Raw genomic sequence first — 24,367 nt, 5'->3', positions numbered from 1 at the left:
TGGTAACTCACTGCAACAGTAAAAGACCAGCTGGTTACTCACTGCGACAGTAACAGATCAGCTGGTTACTCACTGCGACAGTAACATACCAGCTGGTTACTCACTGCGACAGTAACAGATCAGCTGGTTACTCACTGCAACAATAAAAGACCAGCTGGTTACTCACTGCGACAGTAACAGATCAGCTGGTTTCTCTCCGCAACAGTAATAGACGAGCGGTGTACTCACTATGATAGTGGTAGACCAGCTGCTGCAGGCTGCTGAACTGGGTGCGTGAGGTGATGTAGAAACCACCGCTGTCTAGCTTGCGTATCTTGTAATGTTTGACGTTGAGACCTTTGGTGTTGTCGTAGTCCAACACGGACAGGCAGTAGGCCCCTGTGCAGAAAAATAGAATTACAAAATAATTTGATACATTGTCTGTATCATCTCTCTGCTTCTGTGTGTGTGGAAGAAGTAATGTGTGGGTCAAAACCAGTTAACTTCAAGTTTGAATGGATCACCTGGACATCTGTAGTAGTCATACTCCAATCCAGCTAGTTACGCATCTAGTGTTCCACACTACACACATTAGCACACTGCATGTTCACAGCATAAACTACACCACATGACCTCATTACCCTCAAACTCAACTCTAGACCTACAAGTCAGTTTCACTGCATTTCTGTCATTGTTTAGGGGAGAGGGACAAAGTGCCTCTTCAACCGTTTGGTGAGTTCATTCTGTGTTCAAATTTACTACTTCACAATAAAAAGAGGAAACTTCAACAAGGAATTTGACAATAATGTAACAGTGCTTCTACTCCACGTCTAAAATGTCTGTCGCTCTCTGAGGGGTACTTCTCACCCTTGGTGGTCTCGCTCTCTCGGACCAGGAAGGTGCCTCGTCGGTTCTGTAAACTCAAAAGGAGCCTCTCTGAGTCGCGCCGAGTTATTTTCCCAAAATACCACCTGTGAAAGTGGGCCAGAGTGAGTGAGAAAGAACAGTGAGAACCTGCCACTGAGCAAAGTGGCATTGCACTCCAAAAGCATAGTTGCATCACGTATTCAGACCTCAAAAAAAGTGTCACGTCAACGAGTCCACGTTCCAGTGGTATTGTGTCGATCCAGCTTTATTAGCACATACATTTTGTGGGGAAATTATGCAGTGCTTATCTTTTCCAACATATTTTTGATTGTGGCATATAGGTGGATCTACAAAACAGATGGTCTGGGACATGGAGTTATGCCATCAGAAGGCCACTTTTGAGAAATGAAAATGCCTAACAAACTGTGATTTTGGAGGGAAACTGTGCCTTTAATATCCTTATGGAGCCCCACTGAAGTACATCTGAAGTACATCTGAGACCAGGGTATTTTACTATCCAGATGGGTTTGTCCATAATCATACATCTTAGAGAGAGTTTAGCCAATGTTATTAAAGCTGGACACCATGCTGCTTCTTCTAGGGTTGCAACATTCTAGTAACAAAATTCCCAGGTTTTTCCAGAAATCCTGGTTGGAGGATTCCACATTTCTTTCTGATTCCAGGAATCTGCCAACCAAAATGTCTGGAAAAACTGGGAATATAGGCAAAGTTACCAGCATTTTGCAACCCTAGCTCCATCTCAGCATTCTAAACCCACGGCTGTTTCCCAAAAAAAAGTATACATTTTATAACTTGATAAAAACAGGAAAGATCGAGATAAATAAAATAAAAAAGTTGATGTACTCTTCTGCTTGAATGGAGTCAGAGGGGGCCACATAGTTGCTGGGGATGTAACCACTTTCTCCGGTAGTCAGAGAGCGAGCCAGCCACCAGTCCCCTTCCCTGCAGCGAGACAGAGGAGAGAAGGAGTTGATGACAGGGTTATTGACTTGGACAACCAGAAGCCCTCCCTGGGTTCATTCAGAGTACTAACTGGTCACTCACATCAGATAGACACATTTGACCGTGGTTGAAGCCTAAAAACAGCCCTGGGAGTAAACCAGTGGAGGACACTGTGACACCATGACATTCATAGGATCAAAAAATATCTTAACCTCTCTTGACTAAATAATAATTTAAAAAACAGGGAAACCAAGTGAAAACAATGACAAAACGTACTTCACACACTGTCATTTTGCCTTTGAGTTCATAAGCACAAATGGTTTGGTTTGTTGTAGGTTGAGCTGACACACATCACCTCAGTGCACACTGAGGAAAAATGGGGTTGATCGGGAAGAGGAAAGGTGACGAGAAGTTAAGACAGGGGGATCAGAAAGGATTAGTTCACTGACCTGAAGCTGTACTTTCTCCTAAGAGAAACCATGAAGCATGAGAGAGGGAAATAACAGACAGCAGAGAACATCAAAAACACACAGAAAGAAATGCAGCAAACTGCAGAACACACAAGACCAGACCATAGAACAGTAGCATCAACTAACTGTGTGTGTGTGATTATATATATACACACTCACAGTTGAAGTAAGAAGTTTACATACACCTGAGCTAAATACATTTCAAATCAGTTTTTCACAATTCCTGACGTTTAATCCAAGTAAACATTCTCTGTCTTGGTTCAGTTAGGATCACCACTTTATTTTCACCACTTTATTTTAAGAATATGAAATGTCAGAATAATGGTAGAGAAAATGATTTATTTCAGCTTTTATTTCTTTCATCACATTCCCAGTGGGTCAGAAGTTTACATACACTCAATTAGTATTTGGTGGCATTGCCTTTAAAATTGTTTAACTTGGGTCAAATGTTTTGAGTATCCTTCCACAAGATTCCCACAATACGTTGGGTGAATTTTGGCCCATTCCTCCCGACAGAGCTGGGCTAACCGAGTCAGGTTTGTAGGCCTCCTTGCTCGCACACTTTCAGTTCTGCCCACAAATTTTCTAGAAGATTGAGGTCAGGGCTTTGTGATGGCCACTCCAATACCTTGACCTTGTTGTCCTTAAGCCATTTTGCCACAACTTTGGATGTATGCTTGGGGTCATTGTCCATTTGGAAGACCCATTTGCGACCAAGCTTTAACTTGGTCAAGACTGATGTCTTGAGATGTTGCTTTAATATATCCACATCCATTTTTCCCCCTCATGATGCCATCTACTTTGTGAAGTGCACCAGTCCCTCCTGCAGCAAAGCACCCCCAGAACATGATGCTGCTACCCCAGTGCTTCACGGTTGGGATGGTATTCTTTGGCTTGCAAGCCTCCCCCTTTTTCCTCCAAACATAACGACGTTCATTATGGCCAAACAGTTCTATTTTTGTTTCATCAGACCAGAGGACATTTCTCCAAAAAGTACGATCTTTGTCCCCATGTGCAGTTGCAAACCGTAGTCTGGCTTTTTTATGGCGGTTTTGGAGCAGTGGCTTCTTCCTTGCTGAGCGGCCTTTCAGGTTATGTCGAAATAGGACTCGTTTTACTCTGGATATAGATACTTTTGTACCCGTTTCCTCCAGCATCTTCACAAGGTCCTTTGATGTTGTTCTGAGATTGATTGACATTTTTCATACCAAAGTACTTTCATCTCTTGGAGACAGAAGACGTCTCCTTCCTGAGAGGTATGACGGCTGCGTGGTCCCATGGTGGTTATACTTGCGTACTATTGTTTCTACAGAGGAACGTGGTACCTTCAGGCATTTGGAAATTGCTCCAAGGATGAACCAGACTTGTGGAGGTCTACAGTTTTTTCTGAGGTCTTAGCTGATTTCTTTTGATTTTCCTATGATGTCAAGCAAAGAGTCACTGAGTTTGAAGGTAGGCCTTGAAATACATCCACAGGTACACCTCCAATTGACTCAAATTAGGTCAATTAGCCTATCAGAAGCTTCTAAAGCCATGACATAATTTTCTGGAATTTTCCAAGCTGTTTAAAGGCCCAGTCAACTTAGTGTATGTAAACTTCTGACCCACTGGAATTGTGATACAGTGAATTATATGTGAAATAATCTGTCTGTTAACAACTGTTGGAAAAATTACTTCCTAACCGACTTGCCAAAACTATAGTTTGTTAACAAGAAATTTGTGGAGTGGTTGAAAAACTAGTTTTAATGACTCCAACCTCAGTGTATGTAAACTTCCGACTTCAACTGTATGTGTGTGTTGTGTGTGTGTGTGTGTGTGTGTGTGTGTGTGTGTGTGTGTGTGTGTGTGTGTGTGTGTGTGTGTGTGTGTGTGTGTGTGTGTGTGTGTGTGTGTGTGTGTGTGTGTGTGTGTGTGTGTGTGTGTGTGTGTGTGTGTGTGTGTGTGTGTGTGTGTGTGTGTGTGTGTGTGTGTGTGTGTGTGTGTGTGTGTGTGTGTGTAAAACAGGCAGAGACCATCCTGTACCTAACTCCCACATGGCCTGACCTGAAATGTATGTTTTGAAACGGTGCATTTTAAAATGTCTTCCTATAGTGAGCTGTGAACCGTCTTCCTGTAATCCAACTCTGTTGTATCTAAATAGGCTCATTGGGTGACATATCTGGGTATGACGTATTCTCTCCTGTTGCATCCAAAATACCCAGTGATGGAAAAAAATACTTTTTTGGAAACAAACTGGCTTGTGTCTGTCCGAGTGATGCTTTTGGAAAGGACAAACTTGAACTATTAGACCCAATCAACAGTAGAAGGGCTATAATCAGGATTGCGTTCATTAGGGCACACAACAGAAAACATTTTTACAGCAGTAGTGCCTCGCTGTTTCAGTTTGTTTTCCTTCGTTTAGTGCCTAATGAACATGACCTGACAAGGTTTCCCTTGTAAGATCTGAAAACATTTGTAGTAATGTTGTACACAGCAGATGGGGCGACAGAAAGGGGACAGACAGTGTTGTTTGGCTAACGAGGAATTATGAATAAGTCAGCACTCACTGTGACTGTGTGTACAGTGTGCATGCTTGTGTGTCCACACGGTGTGTGTTTGGGTTTGTCTTCGTCTGGATGAGTGTGTGTGTGTCTAGGTGAGAGTACATGGCGGACATGTAGTATCTAAACAGGGAGACGATGGAGTGGGCATCTCCTTACGTGTTGTTGATGATCTGCAGCCGCTCGCCTTTCTTGAAGGTCAGGTCTGAGGCAGTCCGTGATTCATAGTCATAGAGTGCCACAAATGTAGTGACACCTCCTACAGGATGGACACACACACACACAAAATGTTAGAGATAGGAGAGTTTTGGGCTAACACACATGCAGCTGAGGATTGGCATCTCTCAAGGCAAAGTACAGTATCCTCTTTTTGTAATACACTATATTCATCTAGAACTACGAGTACCTTCAGAGTGTATCCAGACCTATTCAGATATTTTCCATACTTTGTTACGTTACAGGCTTATTCTAAAATTGATTAAATTATATTTTTTCCTCAATCTCCACACAATACCCCATACTGACAAAGTGAAAAACAGAAAGACCTTATTTACATAAGTATTCAGACCCTTTATGATGAGACTCGAAATTGAGCTCAGGTGCATCCTTTTTCCATTGATCATCCTTGAGATGTTTCTACAACTTGACTGGAGTCTACCAGTGAAAAATTAAATTGATTGGACATGACTTGGAAAGGAACACACACACACACACACACACACCTATATTAGGTCCCACAGTTGACAGTGCATGTCAGAGCAAAAACCAAGTCATGAGGTTGAGGGAATTGCCCGTAGCGCTCAGAGACAGGATTGTACCCAGGCACAGATCTGGGGAAGGGTACCAAAACATTTCTGCAGCATTGAAGGTACCCAAGAACACAGTGGCCTACATCATTCTTAAATGGAAGAAGTTTGGAACCACCAAGACTCTTCCTAGAGCTGGCCGCCCGGCCAAATTGAGCAATCGGGGAGAATGGCCTTGGTCAGGGAGGTGACCAAGAACCCGATGGTCACTCTGACAGAGCTCCAGACTTCCTCTGTGGAGATGGGAGAACCTTCCAGAAGGGCAACCATCTCTGTAGCACTCCACCAATCAGGCCTTTCTTTATGGTAGAGTGGTCATGGCGGAAGCAGCAACATGGTAAAAAGGCACATGACAGCCCACTTGGAGTTTGCCAAAAGGCACCTAAAGGACCCTTAGACCATGAGAAACAAGATGCTCTGTTCTGATGAAATGCTTGGCCTGAATGCCAAGCGTCGCGTCTGGAGGTAACCTGGCACCATCCCTACAATGAAGCATGGCGGTGGCAGCAACATGGTGTGGGGAGGTTTTTCAGCTGCACGGACTGGGAGACTAGTTAGGATCGAGGGAAAGATGAACGGAGCAAAGTACAGAGAGATCCTTGATGAAAACCTGCTCCAGAGCGCTCAGGACCACAGACTGGGACGAACGTTCACATTCCAATAGGACAACGAGGCTAAGCACACAGCCAAGGAGTGGCTTCGAGACAAGCCTCTGAATGTCCTTGAGTGGCCCAGCCAGATCCCAGACTTGAAACTGATCGTGCATTTCTGGAGAGACCTGAAAATAGCTGTACAGCGACACTCCCCATCTAGCCTGACAGAGCTTGAAAGGATCTGCAGAGAAGAATGGGAGAAACGACACTGAAATAGGCAGTAGGATAATCAGCTCTGTTGCCAAAACACTTATATATTTGTCTCAATTCATTTCAATTTAATGTTTTGGCATTCACATCTTAGAATATTACATTGTTGGCTTTTGCACCCTGCCAAAATAAAAACAACTACAGGAAACATTGGGCTGTCTAATCCAATGTACATTTCCTGGAAAGAGATACCGGAATTGACATTAGGGATGCCTAATGTCCTTGACGGTCACAACGTCTATAGTTTCTCAGCTTTCCCTTTATAACGAGCACCTGGTTTGGACCGGGGAATCTTTGATTGGTTAATTAGACGCCGTGGGGGGGACTCTCGCCAGTAGAAAATCCCAGAAATGAAAGTGCAACCAATCACTTTACAGGAGACGCAAAATAATGATTGACCATCTGGTCTAGACACACTATAGTGTCATGTCAGGTCTGTGAGAGTCTTCAAAGTCAAACTGAAGACGGACTTGGCACTCCTGGAGACGGGCTTGGCACTCCTTGGAGACGGGCTTGGCACTCCTTGGAGACGGGCTTGGCACTCCTTGGAGACGGGCTTGGCACTCCCTGGAGACGGGCTTGGCATTCCCTGGAGATGTGCTTGGAACTCCCTGGACACAGGCTTGGCACTCCCTGGAGACGGGCTTGGCACTCCCTGGAGACGGGCTTGGCACTACCTGGAGACGGACTTGGCACTCCAAGCAGATGTAGCCTTAAAGAAGGTTTTTCCATGATCATACCATTCCCATCTCAACAATACTTGTATGTTTTTCAGTCTTCACAAAAATCTAACTTAGTACATTATATTTATTGTAATTCAATAGTCGCTGTCAACAGATGCTGCAAATACACTAGCAGAGGCTGGTGGGATGAGCTATAGGAGGACGGGCTCATAGGAATGGAATAAATGGAATGGTTTTTGAGGGAAAGGTACCCCCATTTCCTCTTCCTAACCTGCGCCAAAGGAAGTAGTCTACACAATCCGCAGGTACACTAGAAGGTGCTGAAAGAGAATAAAACACACGTCGGTCCAGAAAGCACACTATATTGCAACTATAGCATAAAGCTAGGGGAAATAAAATGTGTTCACTGATTGCTGACAGCGTACTAGTTTATAGTTACTTCACCTTCTCGTCATAGTGCACCAACACATAAAAACTGGTATTATAATAATATGACTGTAATTTCGGCAGAGACTTTTTTATCCAAAGCAACCTAAAGTCATGTGTTCATACATTTGTTATGTATAGGTGGCCCTGGGAGTCAAAGCCACTATCCAGGCATTGCAAGAGCCATTCTCTACCAACTTAGCTACAGAGGACCAGACATAGCGAATCAGGTGGTTAGCCACAAATCCCAGGTGCTCGGTGATAAACCCCTGAATCCCCTCCTTGTAGTTGTTGCAGACTGCAGAACTTTTGCAGCACTTGCTTCCTTGCTCTGTCGCCATCAGACTTCAGTTGCCACATGAGAACATGTTTGAATGTGATCACATGGCTGTTTGTGTCAATTACTTAAATGTTAAGCAAGACAGACGATATACACTTAACGGTAATAGCCAAATGGAAAGCTTTACCATCATAGGCAATCAGCATTGTGATAGTAGCTAAAACAAACAAACATTCACATATTGGGCATCATAGCTTATATTCAGGTGGTTGGGCACTGCAGTTAACTGCCTGGCTAGCTAACTATATTGGGGCGGCAGGGTAGCCTAGTGGTTAGAGCGTTGGACTAGTAACCGGAAGGTTGCAAGTTCAAATTCCCGAGCTGACAAGGTACAACTCTGTCGTTCTGCCCCTGAACAGGCAGTTAACCCACTGTTCCTAGGCCGTCATTGAAAATAAGAATTTGTTCTTAACTGACATGCCTAGTTAAATAAAGGTAAAAAAATACCAATCATCAGTAGGACCACTGTGTTGTGGCTGTATGTGTCCTATCTTGACCTTGTTGAGGTCCTGGGGTTCTCCTCCTAGCCTTGTACCAGTGGGGGCTGAGGGGGAGACGGCTCATAATAAATGGCTGAAACGGGGAAAATGGAAGGGCATCAAACACATGGATACCGTTCCACCTATTCTGCTCCAGTCATTACTACGAGCCCGTTCTCCCCAATTAAGGTGCCACCAACCTCCTGTGGCTTGTACATATATAGCTGAACAACCTGGCTATTTATAATCGTGGTTAACCCAGAACTAAAATACTGTGTAATTTGGTCAGCTGTGTGATTTAGACTGAACAAAAATATAAAATCAACATGAAACAATTTCAAAGATTTTACTGAGTTACAGTTCATAAGGAAATCAGTCAATTGAAATAAATCCATTAGGCCCTAATCTATGGATTTCACATAACTGGGAATACAGATATGCATCTATTGGTCACAAATAACCTTTTTTAAGTTTAGGCGTGGATCAGAAAACCAGTCAGTATCAAGTGTGACCACCTTCAGAAAACCAGTCAGTACCTGGTGTGACCACCTTTTTCCTCATGCAGTGCGACACATCTCCTTCGCAGAGTTCATCAGGCTGTTGATTGTGGCCTCTGGAATGTTGTCCCACTCCTCTTCAACGGAAGTGCAAGGTTGCTGGATGTTGCCGGGACCTGGAACACGCTGTCGGATACGTCAATCCAGAGCATCCCAAACAGGCTCATTGGGTGACATGTCTGGTCCTGCAGGCACTGGAAGAACTGGGACATTTTTAACTACCAGGAATTGTGTAAAGATCCTTGCCACATGGGGCTGTGTATTATCACGCTGAAACATGAGGTGATGGCGGCAGATGAATGGCACGACAATGGGCCTCAAAATCTTGTCACGGTATTTCTGTGCATTCAAATTGCCATCGATAAAATGCAATTGTGTTCGTTGCTCATAGCTTATGCCTGCCCATACCATAACCCCACCATGGGGCACTCTGTTCACAATGTTGTTATCAGCAAACAGATGGATTTCTGACCATCACAGGGAAATTCTTCGGTTGTGCAAACCCACAGTTTTCATCAACTGTCCGGGTGGCTGGTCTCAGGTGATCCCGTAGGTGAAGAAGCCAGATGTGGAGAACCTGGGCTGACGTGGTTACACATGGTCTGCTGTTGCGAAGCCGGTTGGACGTACTGCTAAATTCTCTAAAATGACTTTAGAGGAGGCTTATGGTAGAGAAATAAATATTAAACTATCTGGCAACAGCTCTGGTGGACATTCCTGCAAACAGCATGCCAATTGCAAGCTTGCTCAAAACTTCAGACATCTGTGGCATTGTGTTGTGTGACAAAACTGCACATTTTAGATTGGCCTTTTATTGTCCCCTGCACAAGGTGCACCTGTGTAATGATCATGCTGTTTCATCAGCTTCTTGATATGACATACCCGTCAGATTATCTTTGTTCACTACCAGGGATGTAAACAAATTTGTGTCAAACATTTGAGAGAAATAAGCTTTATGTGCGTATGGAAGATTTCTGGGATCTTTCATTTCAGCTCATGAACCATGGGACCAACACTACATGTATTTATATTTTTGTTATATATACACACACACTACCATTCAAAAGTTTGGGGTCACTTCGAAATGTCCTTGTTTTTGAAAGAAAAGCAATTTTTTTGACCATTAAAATAATATAAAATTGATCAGAAATTATGGTGTTGACATTGTTAATGACTATTGTAGCTGGAAACGGCAGATTTTTAAAATGGAATATCTACATAGGGGTACAGCGGCCCATTATCAGCAACCATCACTCCTGTATTCCAATGGCACGTTGTGTTAGCTAATCCAAGTTCATCATTTTAAAAGGCTAATTGATCATTAGAAAACCCTTTTGCAATTATGTTAGCACAGCTGAAAACTGTTGTTCTGTTAAAGAAGCAATAAAACTGGCCTTCTTTAGACTATTTGAGTATCTGGTGCATCAGCATTTGTGGGTTCGATTACAGGCTTAAAATGGCAAGAAACAATTACCTTTCTCCTGAAACATGTTAGTCTATTCTTGTTTTGAGAAATGAAGGCTATTCCATGTGAGAAATTGCCAAGAAACAGAAGATCTCGTACAACGCTGTGTACTACTCCCTTCACAGAACAGAGCAAACTGGCTCTAACCAGAATATAAAGAGTGGGAGGCCCCAGTGCACAACTGAGCAAGAGGACAAGTACATTAGAGTGTCTAGTTTGAGAAACAGATGCCTCACAAGTCCTCAGATGGCAGCTTAATTAAATAGTACCCGCAAAACTCTGCCCAGAAGGCCAGCATCCCGGAGTCGCCTCTTCACTGTTGACGTTGAGACTGGTGTTTTGCTCTACCTACAGTATACATTTCCAACTCCAACCAAAGGCTAAATGACTCCAGTGTGTTCTCCTCACGACATACAGTGGCAAGAAACAGTATGTGAACCCTTTGGAATTACCTGGATTTCTGCATAAATTGGTCATCAAATTTTATCTGATCTTCATCGAAGTCACAACAATAGACAAACATACGATGAGATTGGGGATGTTGGTTAGAGCTGCCTTGCCCTTTAAAACAAAACTCACAAAATGTGAGTTTGTTATTCACAAGGAGCATTGCCTGATGTGAACCATCCCTCAAACAAAAGAGATCTCAGAAGACCTCAGATTAAGAATTGTTGACTTGCATAAAGCTGTAAAGGGCTACAAAAGTATCTCTAAAAGCCTTGATGTTCATCAGTCCACGGTAAGAAAAATTGTCTATAAATGGATTAAGTATAGCACTGTTGCTACTCTCCCTAGGAGTGCTCAATGGTCAATGGAGGTTAAGAAGAATCCTAGAGTGTCAGCTAAAGACTTAAAAGAAATCTCTGGAACATGCTAACATCTCTGACGAATCAATGATACGTAAAACACTAAACAAGAATGGTGTTCATGGGAGGACACCACGGACGAAGCCACAAACAAAACATTGCTGCACGTCTGAAGTTTGCAAAAGTGGACCTGTATGTTCCACAGTGCTACTGGCAAAATATTCTGTGGACAGATGAAACTACAGTTGAGTTGTTTGGAAGGAACACACAACACTATGTGTGGAGGGGAAAAAAGGCACAGCACACCAAGATCAAAACCTCATCCCAACTGTAAAATATGGTGGAGGGAGCATCATGGTTTAGGGATGCTTTTCCTGGGGCTGCTTCAGGGCCTGGACAGCTTGCTATCATCGACAGAAAAGTTCATTCCCAAGTTTATTGAGACATTTTGCAGGAGAATGTAAGGCTATCTGTCCACCAATTGAAGCTCAACAGAAGTTGGGGGATGCAACAGAACAACGACCCAAAACACAGAAGTAAATCAACAACAGAATGGCTTCAACAGAAGAAAATACAACTTCTGGAGTGGCCCAGTCAGAGTCCTGACCTCACCCCGATTTGAGATGCTGTGGCATGACCTCAAGAGAGCAGTTCACACCAGACATCCCAAGAATATTGCTGAACTAAAACAGTTTTGTAAAGAGGAATGGTCAAATTCCTCCTGACCATTGTGCAGGTCTGATCCGCAACTACAGAAAACATTTGGTTGAGATTATTGCTGCCAAAGGAGGGTCAACCAGTTAATAAATCCAAGGGTTCACATACTTTTTGCATCCCGAGTGTGAATGTTTACACGGTGTGTTCAATGAAGACAAACATATAATTGTTTGTGTGTTATTAGTTTAAGCAGACTGTTTGTCTATTGTTGTGACCTAGATGAAGATCAGATCAAATTTTATGACCAAGTTATGCAGAAATCCAGGTATTTCCAAAGGGTTCACAATTTCTTTTGCCACTGCATGGAATCATGTAACCAAAAAAGTGTTAAACAAATCCAAATGTATTTTATTTTTGAGATTCTTCAAAGAAAACACCCTTTGCCTTAATGACAGCTTTGCACACTCTTGGCATTCTCTTAACCAGCTCCATGTGGTAGTCACCTGGAATGCATCCAGGCACTCCGCGTTACGTCGTGCATAAAGAACAGCCCTTAGCCGGAATGAATAATGACATTTTGGATCTCCTCAAACAAAATCAATAGAAAGGTACTGTACTTTGGGGGGATATATTTGTGGCATACACTTGTAATATGTATCCAAAATTATTATTGAAAAGTAATTCAAAGAAATGTGGAACAATAACATGTTTGTTTTACATAACATATTTCCATTTGAACATTCTACAATGCTTTGCCATGCTAATCGCAGCCCAGCTGAAAGTTCCAAACATTTTCCCCTGCTGAAAGCAGCCCATCTAAATGTTCCACAACGTTTCCCCTGCTGAATGCAGCCTAAGAACTTCCTGCTCCACCTACCTGCTAGTGGTCCTCTGTGAGGGGAGGTGATACCACCCGCGTGGTCTACTCCACCGAACAGCGCCAGCTCAGGCGTGTTGGTGGGAGCATTCCCGGGGTGGTGGCCATGTCTGGCGCCCCCTACGGCGGGACTCCTGTTGGGGGTCTGGGTCTGCTGTATCGAGTTGAGGTGGTGGTGGTGCCCACTGTCCGAGCCCGTGCCAATGGTGCCATCGAGACTCAGTGAGCGCTGGCCTGGCTCCTTGGGCTTGCTCTTGCCCGCCCCCATCAGCAGGCCTGAGAAAAATATTAACATCTCAAATGAATTCATTTCAATCTGGCTCAATGCAGTTCAGTCCTGTTTGATTCAATACAATCACTCAATTCAATTCTATACAAACTGAATTGAATGCACTCAAGCTCGAGCTGGTGATGGAGAGACCCATCTCTTCCTGATGTGTATTTGAGTATCTGGTATTTAAAATAGTTTTTTCTGTGTTTTTTGAGTATTTTCAAATACACAGCCCAAAATAAGTACTTTTATTTTAGTATTTAAATGGTTATTTGTAAAACAAAAAACAAATGGTCTCCCAAATTGTATTTAAAATACTATTTTGAAATACATGGGTTAAATGCATGGGAGTGTATTTGGGTCAGTGAATTTTAAAATACTTTCCAAGTGTATTTCCAAATACATTAAAATATTTATTTAAAAAAAAAATTATAATGTGAAAGTAATTGTTGTTTGAAATAGTATTTGAACCCAGGTCTGGTTCTATATCATCCCTTTCCCTGCAATAGTAGAATCATTCAGCAGGGTGGTGTTCATTAGGAACCAAATGGAAGAAAACTGGCTGAAAGGGACAACCTGGTCCAATATGGCACACATTTTCCATTGCAAAACATTTTAAAAATGTGACCTTATGAACATGACCCTGCTATTGAGTCTCTATTCAGGGGCCATTCATTGAGTTTCCCTGGAGATCTTCCAGTTTCAGTTGCTGGAGCCGCTTACAAGGCAAATACTCTAAAAGGACACCTTGAAAAAGTCAACAGACAGCGACGGGTGTTTGTAGATTCAAGGTCATATAATATGTTGATTCAACCTGGTGTTAAATAAATACAGATCTACAATGTACACAATATAAGACACAGTTTATGACAGCTCTGAGCGGAAACTTTGGCCCTGGCCGACATTGACAACAATAATTTTATCATCGTCAGTAATTGTACAGTATTTGGTTTATCACCCCTATATTTCAAATTGAATCCTATTCTTACAGACTCTGTTACAATCATGGACACAAACACCAGTTAAATTCTTCCCTCTGTACAACAGAATGAGTCACAATGGAAACCTATTACAAGCTAGATGATACACCCGCACACACACACACGGCTTGTTCCGTTGTGTGTGGCAGTTAGTGTGTGTGTGAGCAGCTGTTCGTCTGTCCCTGAGAACAGAAGCTCTGACACACACACACCCTGTGTCTCTCACATCTCGTTTCCAACACACTCACTGTGACTGTGTGTGTGTGTGGGGGGGGTTGCTTCTTCTATCCTTGCGTGGACCTAAAATCCCCAAATTACCTCACAAGGGTAGTAAAACAAGAAAGATTCTCCATGAGTACAAAGGCTATTTTAAGCTTAGGGGTTAGGTTTAAGGGTTGTAATTAGGGTCAGGTTTATAATTAGGGTTAGGGGGTTAGGATTAGGAGTCGGCGTTGGGGTCATTTTGAATTGAAATACATTTCAGGTCCCCACGAGGATAGAAGAACATAACGTTTGTGTGTGTTGACAGACAGACAGGACTGAGTGTGACTAACAGTGGGTGGGGAAGGAGCAGGGGAACTAGGAATAGCTGAAAAAGGACTAGAGAAGGTAGGTGCTGTAGCATCTGGAGTTGAGTCTGGTGTGTACAGTATGTGGGAGTGTTGCTGCAGCATCTGGGGGTGAGGTTGTGTCTGGTGTGTACAGTTGCTGCATTGTCCATGAGTGTGAAAAGACCTCGACACAGTCAGGTGTTGTGCTTTGGGGGTTTAAATACACCACTGAGTGTTCAAAACATTAGGACGTAAACTGACCAGGTCAATCCAGCTAAACGCTATGATCTCTGATTGATATCATCTGTTAAATTCACTTCAATCAGTGTAGATGAAGGGGAGGATACAGGTTAAAAAAGGATTTTTAAGCCTTGAGACATGGATTGTGTGTGTGTGCCATTCTTAGGGTGAATGGGTAAGAAAAAAGATTTAAGTGCTTTTGAATGGGGTATGGTAATAGGTGCCAGGCACACCGGTTTGAGTGTGTCAAGAACTGCAACGCTGCTGGGTTTTTCATGCTCAACAGTTTCCTGTGTGTATCAAGAATGGTCCACCAACCAAAGGACATCCAGCCAACTTGATACAACAGTGGGAAGCATTGGAGACAACATGCGCCAGCATCCCTGTGGAAAGCTTTCAACACCTTGTAGAGTCCATGTCCAGGAGAATGGAAGCTGTTCTGAGGGCAAAAGGGGGTGCAACTCAGTAGTGTGTATGTAAATCTGTTGTGTGCATCTGTATATGTGGAAGGGAGTGTGTGTGTGTGTGTGTGTGTGTGTGTGTGTGTGTGTGTGTGTGTGTGTGTGTGTGTGTGTGTGTGTGTGTGTGTGTGTGTGTGTGTGTGTGTGTGTGTGTGTGTGTGTGTGTGTGTGTGTGTGTGTGTGTGTGTGTGTGTGCACATTAGGGCCGGGACGATACCAGTATCGCAATATTTTTTCCATGGCAAAAATGAAACCTATGAAGCAAGCAAAACTCTATGGTCCTTTAAAAACCTGCTGTGTGTAAATATTGGGTGCTATAGCTTGGAAAATAAATATATTTAACTCCGGATGACAACATAATGATGCTTATTTCCAACATTAGAGGTGATTTCCTAAAGAAGTTAAATCCGTTTTGTATTTTGTTTCCTTGCCACCTTGTCTGTCTTAAACTCTGCTGGCCCCTCCGCGGATTTTGTGTTAAACGCTCTACAACAAAGATTTCTCTGCCCTTGACCTTGTTCTGAACATCTCCAAAACAACGGTCCTGTGGTTTGGTAAGAAGAATGCCCCTCTACCCACAGGTGTGATTACTACCTCTGTGGGTTTAGAGATTGAGGTAGTCACCTCATACAAGTACTTGGGAGTATGGCTAGACAGTACACTGTCCTTCTCTAAGCACATATCAAGATGCAGGCTAAAGTTAAATCTAGATTTGGTTTCCTCTATCATAATCGCTTCCCTTTTCACCCCAGCTGCCAAATTAACCCTGATTCAGATGACCATCCTACCCATGCTAGATTACGCAGACGTAATTTATAGATCGGCAGGTAAGGGTGCTCTCGAGTGGCTAGATGTTCTTTACAATTCGGCCATCAGATTTGCCACCAGTGCTCCTTATAGGACACATCACTGCACTCTATGTTCCTCTGTAAACTGGTAATCTCTGTATACCCGTCGCAACCAGAAGGTTGCAAGTTCAAATCCCCCGAGCTGACAAGGTACAAATCTGTCGTTCTGCCCCTGAACAAGCAGTTAGCCCACTGTTCCTAGGCCGTCATTGAAAATAAGGATTTGTTCTTAACTGACTTGCCTAGTTAAATAAAGGTTAGAATATATATATATATAATATATATATATATATATATATATAAAGACCCACTGGTTGATGCTTATTTATAAAACCCTTAGGCCTCACTCCCCCCTATCTGAGATATTTACTGCAGCCCTCATCCTCCACATACACCCATTCTGCCAGTCACATTCTGTTAAAGGTCCTCAAAGCACACACATCCCTGGGTCGCTCGTCTTTTCAGTTCGCTGCAGCTAGCGACTGGAACGAGCTGCAACAAACACTCAAACTGGACAGTTTCATCTCAATCTCTTCATTCAAAGACTCAATCATGGACACGCTTACTGACAGTTGTGGCTACTTCGCGTGATATATTGTTGGCTCTACCTTCTTGCCCTTTGTGCTGTTGTCTGTGCCCAATAATGTTTGTACCATGTTTTGTGCTGCTACCATATTGTGCTGCTGCTATGTTGTGTTGCTACCATGTTGTTGTCATGTTGTGTTGCTGCCATGCTATGTTGTCATCTTAGGTCTCTATGTAGTGGTGTGTTGTCTCTCTTGTCGTGATGTGTGTTTTTGTCCTATATTTTATTTTTAATTCCAGCTCCTGTCCCCACAGGAGGCCTTTTGCCTTCTGGTAAGCCGTCATTGTAAATAAGAATTTGTTCTGACTTGCCTAGTTAAATAAAGGTTCAAAGAAATAAAAATACTAACGCGTATGGAGATACTGGTATAGTCCCGGCCCTAGCGTGCCTACTGTATGTGTGTGAGTGAGTGTGGACGTGAGTGTCTTTGATTCATCCGGAGCCAGAATGAAAGCCAGCCCAGTGAAGGGGTTAACGTCTCCCTCAGTTTCATGCTGCTTCGTCACACAGAGAGAGACCTGGGGGGGTAGATGACTGCTCAATGTTAGTGGGTGTTCGATGAGGCTGGCCAGAGCCTGGGCTATATTATATTAGTACTGACTGGTCTTCCTGCTGTAAGTCACTGTTATTATGGGACCAGAGGGACAAAAAGGACAAATATTGTACACATGCCTGGCCCTGGACAAAATACCATCAGCTGGGGTCAAAAGTCTGTACCAATGTAATAGCTTAGCATAGTGGTAGCTAACTAGTTAAGATAGCTTGGCGCATTGCCCGGGCCCTGGACCAAACAGCACCCAGGGCAAAAGCCTGTACCAATGGACTAAACTAATGGACCAATGGACTAAACTAGCTTAGCTAGCTTGTGTACAGGTCTGGATTTGGACAAAACATTCAGGGCCAAAATCCTGTACCAATGTCCTAGAACGGTGGAAATGTAGCTAGCTCAAACAGTGACATCACCTGACCTGGCTCATTACGTTCAGAACAAAATTGGGAGAAAACTTTTTGAAACAGGGGAATGCTCAATTTCAGTTTTTTTTTGTGTTTCAAAAAGCTCCTGTCCTGATGTTTTAGAAGTATACCAGTAGGGCAGTGGAGGCTGGTGGGGGAGCTATAGGAGCATGGGCTCATTGTAATGGCTAGAATGTAATAAATAGAAGTCCAACATGTGGTTTCCATATGTTTGATGTGTTTGATACCGTTCCATTGATGCCATCCCAGCCATTCCAATGAGCCCGTCCTCCTATAGCTACTCCCGCCAGCTTCCTCTGCAGTAGACCTTCTGCTGACATTTACTTTGGAGAGCAGAGTGCTGGTGGGAGTGTGGTACAGAATACCAGCGTGGCTTCTACATTAGCACAGCATGCAACTTATTTTATATAGAAAACCCTACAACCTTAATTCCTTTTGCATGGCCTAATTCAAAGAACACTCCAATGAACCTTTGGCCCATGCTACTGATCAGAAAACGATGGGTTTCCATTAGAGGTCAACCGATTAATCGGAATGGCCGATTAATTAGGGCCGATTTCAAGTTACCATAACAATCGGAAATCTGTATTTTTGGACACTGATTTTGCCGATTTTTATTTATTTACCTTTATTTAATCTTTATTTAACTAGGCAAGTCAGTTAAGAACACATTTTAATTTCAATTACATCCTAGGAACGGTGGGTTAACTGCCTCCTTCAGGGGCAGAACGACAGATTTTCACCTTATCAGCTCGGGGATCCAATCTTGCAACCTTACAGTTAACTAGTCCAACGCAATAACGACCTGCCTCTTGTTGCACTCCACAAGGAGACTGCCTGTTACGCGAATGCTGTAAGCCAAGGTACGTGGTCCTTCTGTAGCTCAGTTGGTAGAGCATGGCGCTTGTAACGCCAGGGTAGTGGGTTCGATTCCCGGGACCACCCATACGTAGAATGTATGCACACATGACTGTAAGTCGCTTTGGATAAAAGCGTCTGCTAAATGGCATATATTAAGTTGCTAGCTAGCATTAAACTTATCTTATAAATAACAATCAATCAATCATAAACACTAGTTAACTACACATGGTTGATGATATTACTAGATATTACTAGATATTATCTTGTGTGTCCTGCGTTGCGTATAATCTGACTGATACAAGTATCTAAGTATCTGACTGAGCAGTGGTAGGCAGAAGCAGGCGCGTAAACATTCATTCAAACAGCATTTTCGTGTGTTTTGCCAGCAGCTCTTCGTTGTGTGTCAAGCATTGCCCTGTTTATGACTTCAAGCCTATCAACTCCCGAGATGAGGCTGGTGTAACCGAAGTGAAATGTCTGGCTAGTTAGCGCGTGCTAATAGCATTTCAAACGTCACTCGCTCTGAGCCTGTGGTTGTTTCACTTGCTCTGCATGGGTAATGCTGCTTCGAGGGTGGCTGTTATCGTTGTGTTTCTGGTTCGAGCCCAAGGAGGAGCGAGGAGAGGGACGGAAGCTATACTGTTACACTGGCAATACTAAAGTGCCTATAAGAACATCCAATAGTCAAAGGTATATGAAATACAAATGGTATAGAGGGAAATAGTCCTATAATTCCTATAATAACTACAACCTAAAACTTCTTACCTGGGAATATTGAAGACTCATGTTAAAAGGAACCACCAGCTTTCATATGTTCTGAGCAAAGAACTTAAACGTTAGCTTTCTTACATGGCACATATTGCACTTTTACTTTCTTCTCCAACACTTAGTTTTTGCATTATTTAAACCAAATTGAACATGTTTCATTATTTATTTGAGGCTAAATTGATTTTATTGATGTATTATATTAAGTTAAAATAAGTGTTCATTCAGTATTGTTGTAATTGTCATTATTACAAATGTTAAAAAAAAAAACATTTAATCGGCCAATTAAATCGGCATCGGCTTTTTTGGTCCTCAAATAATCGGCATCGGTATTGAAAAAAAAATCATAATCAGTTGACCTCTAGTTTCCATGGTTACAAGTTTGGTTCCTCAAAAGGTTTCTCTCTATGGATAACTCCTGGACATTTTTCTTACCCCTAAACTTGCCTTCAAACAATTTAGCCTGAGTGCATTATTGCTCAGTGACCTGTGACAAAAGTCAAGCACAGTATCATACAAATCTACTGAAAAGTAACTAGAAGACGAGAGACCACGGTGAAGGATCAAGATGGAGTTTCTTCCCTTTCGACTTCCACCTGAAGTGCTGGAGCAGTCTGCAGTACAGAATGTACTCAGCAGCCTCAAACAACCTCTTCCATGACCTCATTGGGGTTGTATTGCGATTCTATACCCTTCTCCCTGGGTGTGTACTTGCACACTCCTTTGTCATGGATTTAAAAACTTTGGGTTGGTGCAATAATTAGTTGGAGGGTTCCCACCATTCTTCCTACACCAGTCCATTCCCTTTAGATTAATGAGAGGGATTGTGCAAGGGCATTGGGTAGAGAAGCAGGACAAAACCATGCTCCTGTTCAGTGCCATCACCTGGGCCGCGTAGGCATAAACAGAGCGTACGTGATTCCTTTGTTTACATGTAAGGGAAGCGTGTTTCTTCTACATAATGTATTTGGGCTCTCAAGTGGCACAGCGGTCTAGGACACCGCATCTCAGTGCTAGATCCGTCACTACAGACCCTGGTTCCATTTGAGGCTGTATCACAACTGGCCGTGATTGGGAGTCCCATAGGGAGCCGCACAATTGGCCCAACGTCGTCCGGGTTAGGCCGTCATTGTAAATAAGAATTTGTTCTTAACTGACTTGCCTAGTTAAATAAAGGTTAAATAAAATAAAGAAATATTTAGATCTGAAAGTTCTACAATATTGTGCTCTGCTGGCACCAATCATTAGCAATGAGTGTTTTGAGGAGAAGAGGGATGGAAGCCATTTAGGAGTTCTGAGAGACTGTTGAAACCTCTTAAGGGACTACGACTGCTCTTTGCCAGGAGGAAACTGTGAACAGCACACCCTTAGCAGCCTGTCACAGTGTGTAAACAACGGAACTAATGCAACCCGTAGCGCCTTCCCCTAATATGGAGCCAGAGTGCTTGAACATCAGGATCTGTGACTGTGTGATTTGTTCCTAGTTCCCACATTCAGAGAGATTGAGAGGGCGGGAAGGGGGTAGGAGAGATGGGAGAGGGTGAGGAAGGAGAAAGAAAGAAGAGAGAAACAGGGGGAAAGAGGGGAGAGAAAGGAGGGGGGATTGTAATCCTGAGTCTCAGAACTTTCACCATAAGACTGTAAGAATGTGGGAAAATCAGAATCCTCCAACAGGCACCTGAGGGTGAAGACATTTTAACCCCTTTTTGTGTCATCATTCTGTTTTTGTAAAAATTTCAGTGGAAAAGTGTTAAAGTATTCTTTGTGCATAGCGTTGTATGGTCTGTTTAACTTTGCAATCGATAGTTTTTGCCTGACACACATTTTAAAATGAAAAATCTGAGTCTCAACATTTTTTACTGTGGAATTGCCCTCAAGCTCAGTAAATTTGGTTGGGAATCATTGCTAGACAGCAATATTCAAACCTTGTCTCTGGTGTCTTTTTGCATTCAAAATGTATAACTGTCCCACTGTAGAATATCCCAGGATTTTCAGATGCCTCCACCAAGTATTCACTTTTAATCATTTAGAAATGTTTCAATAATTTTCTTTCACTTTGAAAATGTGTAGATCTGTAGGGAAAACATATCTAAGTGAATCCCTTTTTAGATTGATTGGAAGGCAGTGAAATCTGACAGTGTAAAGGGGTTTGTAGACTTTCACTAGGCATTGTAACGTGCTGCACACGCCCAGGCACATTCTATAAAAAAAACATTTAAAAAGCCCCATGTACAATGGTTATGTGGAATTATGGTTACTTTGGTTTCAACATGTCCTGCTGCTCCATTGAGGAAATCAGTTGGGACTTTCACTTGAGACTGATGGTAAAATCAAAAGAGACTAATCTGAAACAAAGAAAGGTGTGTGCACCTCATTCTGACATAGGTCTACCCGGTTCCTTGGAGCGAAAACAAACACTAAATGGGGATATATTTAGACCCCCTCCCCAACTACTCTACGGCGAATAGATCTACAATCCTCAGAACAATCCACAATTCTGCTAAATATAGCCTGGCCACCAAATTGAGGCTTAGTTCATAGAAAACTGCAGTAATATGGCAGTGATAAACAATTGCAATAATGCTTGCATGTGCCAGGGTTTATCTCAAATGGTACCCTATTCCGTATAGTCTAAGGCACAAGGCTCTGGTCAAAATTAGTGCACTATATAGGGAATAGAATGCCATTTAAGATGCAGGCTAAGAATGGACGAAGAATCACCTTGACGTCGTCTCTTGGTCCCCGTTAAAGGATGATAAAAAAAGCTCCACAGGAGATGGTAGTGTCTGTCTCTGCAGTCCCAGAGTCCTCAGCTCTCCAGAAAACAAGGTTTTATCGGCCTGTCCCATCTAATCTTCTCTCCTCCATTGCTGTGCAAAGACAATGGAGGGAGGGGGGTAGCGGGGTACAGGAGGAGTGCGGTCAGGGGAAAACCCAGGTGATAAACTCAGCGCTGGACGCTGGATCCACTTCCTTCTCTGTCCGTCACTTAGTACGGTACTGTCCCTAAACCAACAAGCCATGTTCTGCACAGTAAGAACAGGAAGTAGATACACAGTATCAACCATTGACAGACAATGAGCCATAAAAACGGACTGAAATAGGAACTGGGCTTCTGTTCCCTTTTAATAGACACATTCTGTAGGTTATATTGAAACCATGTCAGTCCTTGGATAAATCCTTAGGGAACGCACATCAACAAGAGCCGATCAACAAAGAAAGACTCAACAGCACATTAATAGATTGCCATGCAGTACAGGCTGCACCTCTGACATGAGAAATATGCCAACTTGCAAATGTTATTCTTATGTTGGTAAGGGTGTTATGAATCAGTGTATGGGAGCATATCAATACAGCTGTGTTATTCTATTATAATGCAATGGTGTGGTTCAGCCTAGAACAATGGGCTCCATTCAGATACGCTGACACTTGGGAACAGTCCACGCTAAAATTCCCAGGGATGCACACCTGTTTCATTCAAACCAGTAAATATAGGCTGTAGCTAAAATAAGAGGTTGGGGGGGGCATACATTGTATGGGTTGTCTCTGTCCAAATCATAATAATAATAATAATAATAATAATAATAATAAGTGTATAACCAAAAAAGCCCGAAAGAAATTATGTTCCTCACAGCCGGTCACTATTTACGCACGTTGTCCTATGCAGTATTGTAACACCATTGGTGAAAAATGGGTCACGCCTTTGATAGGAAAACCCAACATAATTTCGTGACTGTAAATGGATATTGGCTAGGGTGTATTTTAGTGCAGGTCATGCTTATGCATACTACTATTAATACGTGCTTTGTAGGCTATAGTAGGACTGTATGAATCAAATCAGGTGCTGTTACAACTCCATTTTGAATTTCACTGGCCTGTGTGTGTTTATTGATTATTGTTATACCTTCATTTCAGTCGAGGTGTCGGACATACATGATACTATAGTAGCCCATGTAGGCTGTGCGGGAGATTAAATCTGTCAACGACAGTCACTATAATTTGAAGGGTACACGTTTTATGAAATAGACTAACATTCTACTGTCAACATAAAACATTGTGGGGTGGGAACAATGTGAAACCAGCAATAGAAACGATGTCGAATTAAGGATCCTGTGTGTAACGTGAAGAAAATGTATTGTACTAAAATGTGTTGACATTCCTTCACCCGGTGAAAGCTAAATATTTTAGGCTAATCAACACTTACCTTTGAAGCAAGCGTCTTGAGGTTTACGCAAGGCACAGAAGAGTGCGTGAAGAACCTAATCAAATCCCCACAGTAGTCTTCATTTGATGAAAAGGATTCGAAAACGAATTATGTCTAACTTCTTTGAGAACACTAGTACCGAAGGAAAATGCCATTTAGCGAATTTGAAAGAATAGACAGGTCATGACGGGAATTGCCTTGAGCAGAGGGCACAACTCAGATTGCGGTGGCGATCCAATTCGCTAAAATAAACGCAAGTAGGCGGTGGAAATGGACATCCATCCGTTTAGGATATCAGTAAAATTAAGTAGGCTTAATGAAATTCGAAGTGATAAATTAGGGCTATGAAATTAATCCCGGAGCCATATACGAGGGATATAGTGAAAACATGCCTTGTGGGGAAAAAAGGCAAGATCACTATGCATCACTGACGAAACAAGACAGCACAATATGTATGTTAGGGAAGAATGAATTACGTTTTTTGCGCAATTGGATGGAGTCAGGAATACAGCGTAGCTCCGTTGAATAATTTAGTTCACGTAGACAATTCCAATATCAACATATTTTTTAAACACAACCATTTAGGGACTGTCCCAATGTTATGCTCATTGATCATGCTTTTAGTATAGGACGTTTAATCTGTGTCTGGGAAACCTGTCTTTATATCTTGGAATAGATACTGTATTAGGTTAGGACTCGTTTGTGAAAGACAAGGGAACACGTTCTACCATCCATTTCCCATTTGATATTACTGTACTAACTGTACCAATCTAATTTTACGTTTGATTACTTTTAGTTGGATTAAAATTGGGAAAACTAAAAAGTGAGTCTCTAACCAGGTTTCCAT

At 42.6% G+C, this 24,367-nt stretch overlaps 1 protein-coding gene across 2 annotated transcripts in view; it reads right to left on the bottom strand.

Annotated features, from left to right (window-relative positions):
* The window catches only part of LOC118400618 (proto-oncogene tyrosine-protein kinase Src-like), a 30,429-nt gene extending 6,444 nt beyond the window's left edge, over nucleotides 1–23,985 (bottom strand). Inside the window, exons 1-7 of one of the 2 annotated variants that reach the window (XM_052474040.1) lie at nucleotides 23,521–23,985; nucleotides 12,779–13,054; nucleotides 4,979–5,078; nucleotides 2,259–2,276; nucleotides 1,711–1,809; nucleotides 847–950; nucleotides 229–378 (exon numbers count right to left, since the gene is read on the bottom strand). In XM_052474040.1, the coding sequence (XP_052330000.1) occupies nucleotides 229–378; nucleotides 847–950; nucleotides 1,711–1,809; nucleotides 2,259–2,276; nucleotides 4,979–5,078; nucleotides 12,779–13,046 (739 nt within the window). In that variant the 5' untranslated portion in view covers nucleotides 13,047–13,054; nucleotides 23,521–23,985. The remainder of the gene's footprint in view (nucleotides 1–228; nucleotides 379–846; nucleotides 951–1,710; nucleotides 1,810–2,258; nucleotides 2,277–4,978; nucleotides 5,079–12,778; nucleotides 13,055–23,520) is intronic. The other variant, XM_052474041.1, reaches the window with a different exon arrangement.
* Nucleotides 23,986–24,367: the final 382 nt, after the last annotated feature.

This window comes from Oncorhynchus keta, chromosome 21, assembly GCF_023373465.1.
Source record: "Oncorhynchus keta strain PuntledgeMale-10-30-2019 chromosome 21, Oket_V2, whole genome shotgun sequence".
Lineage (NCBI taxonomy): Eukaryota > Metazoa > Chordata > Actinopteri > Salmoniformes > Salmonidae > Oncorhynchus > Oncorhynchus keta.
The sequence above is the reverse complement of the archived record's forward strand: the minus strand, read 5'-3'. Positions and strand labels throughout refer to the sequence as shown.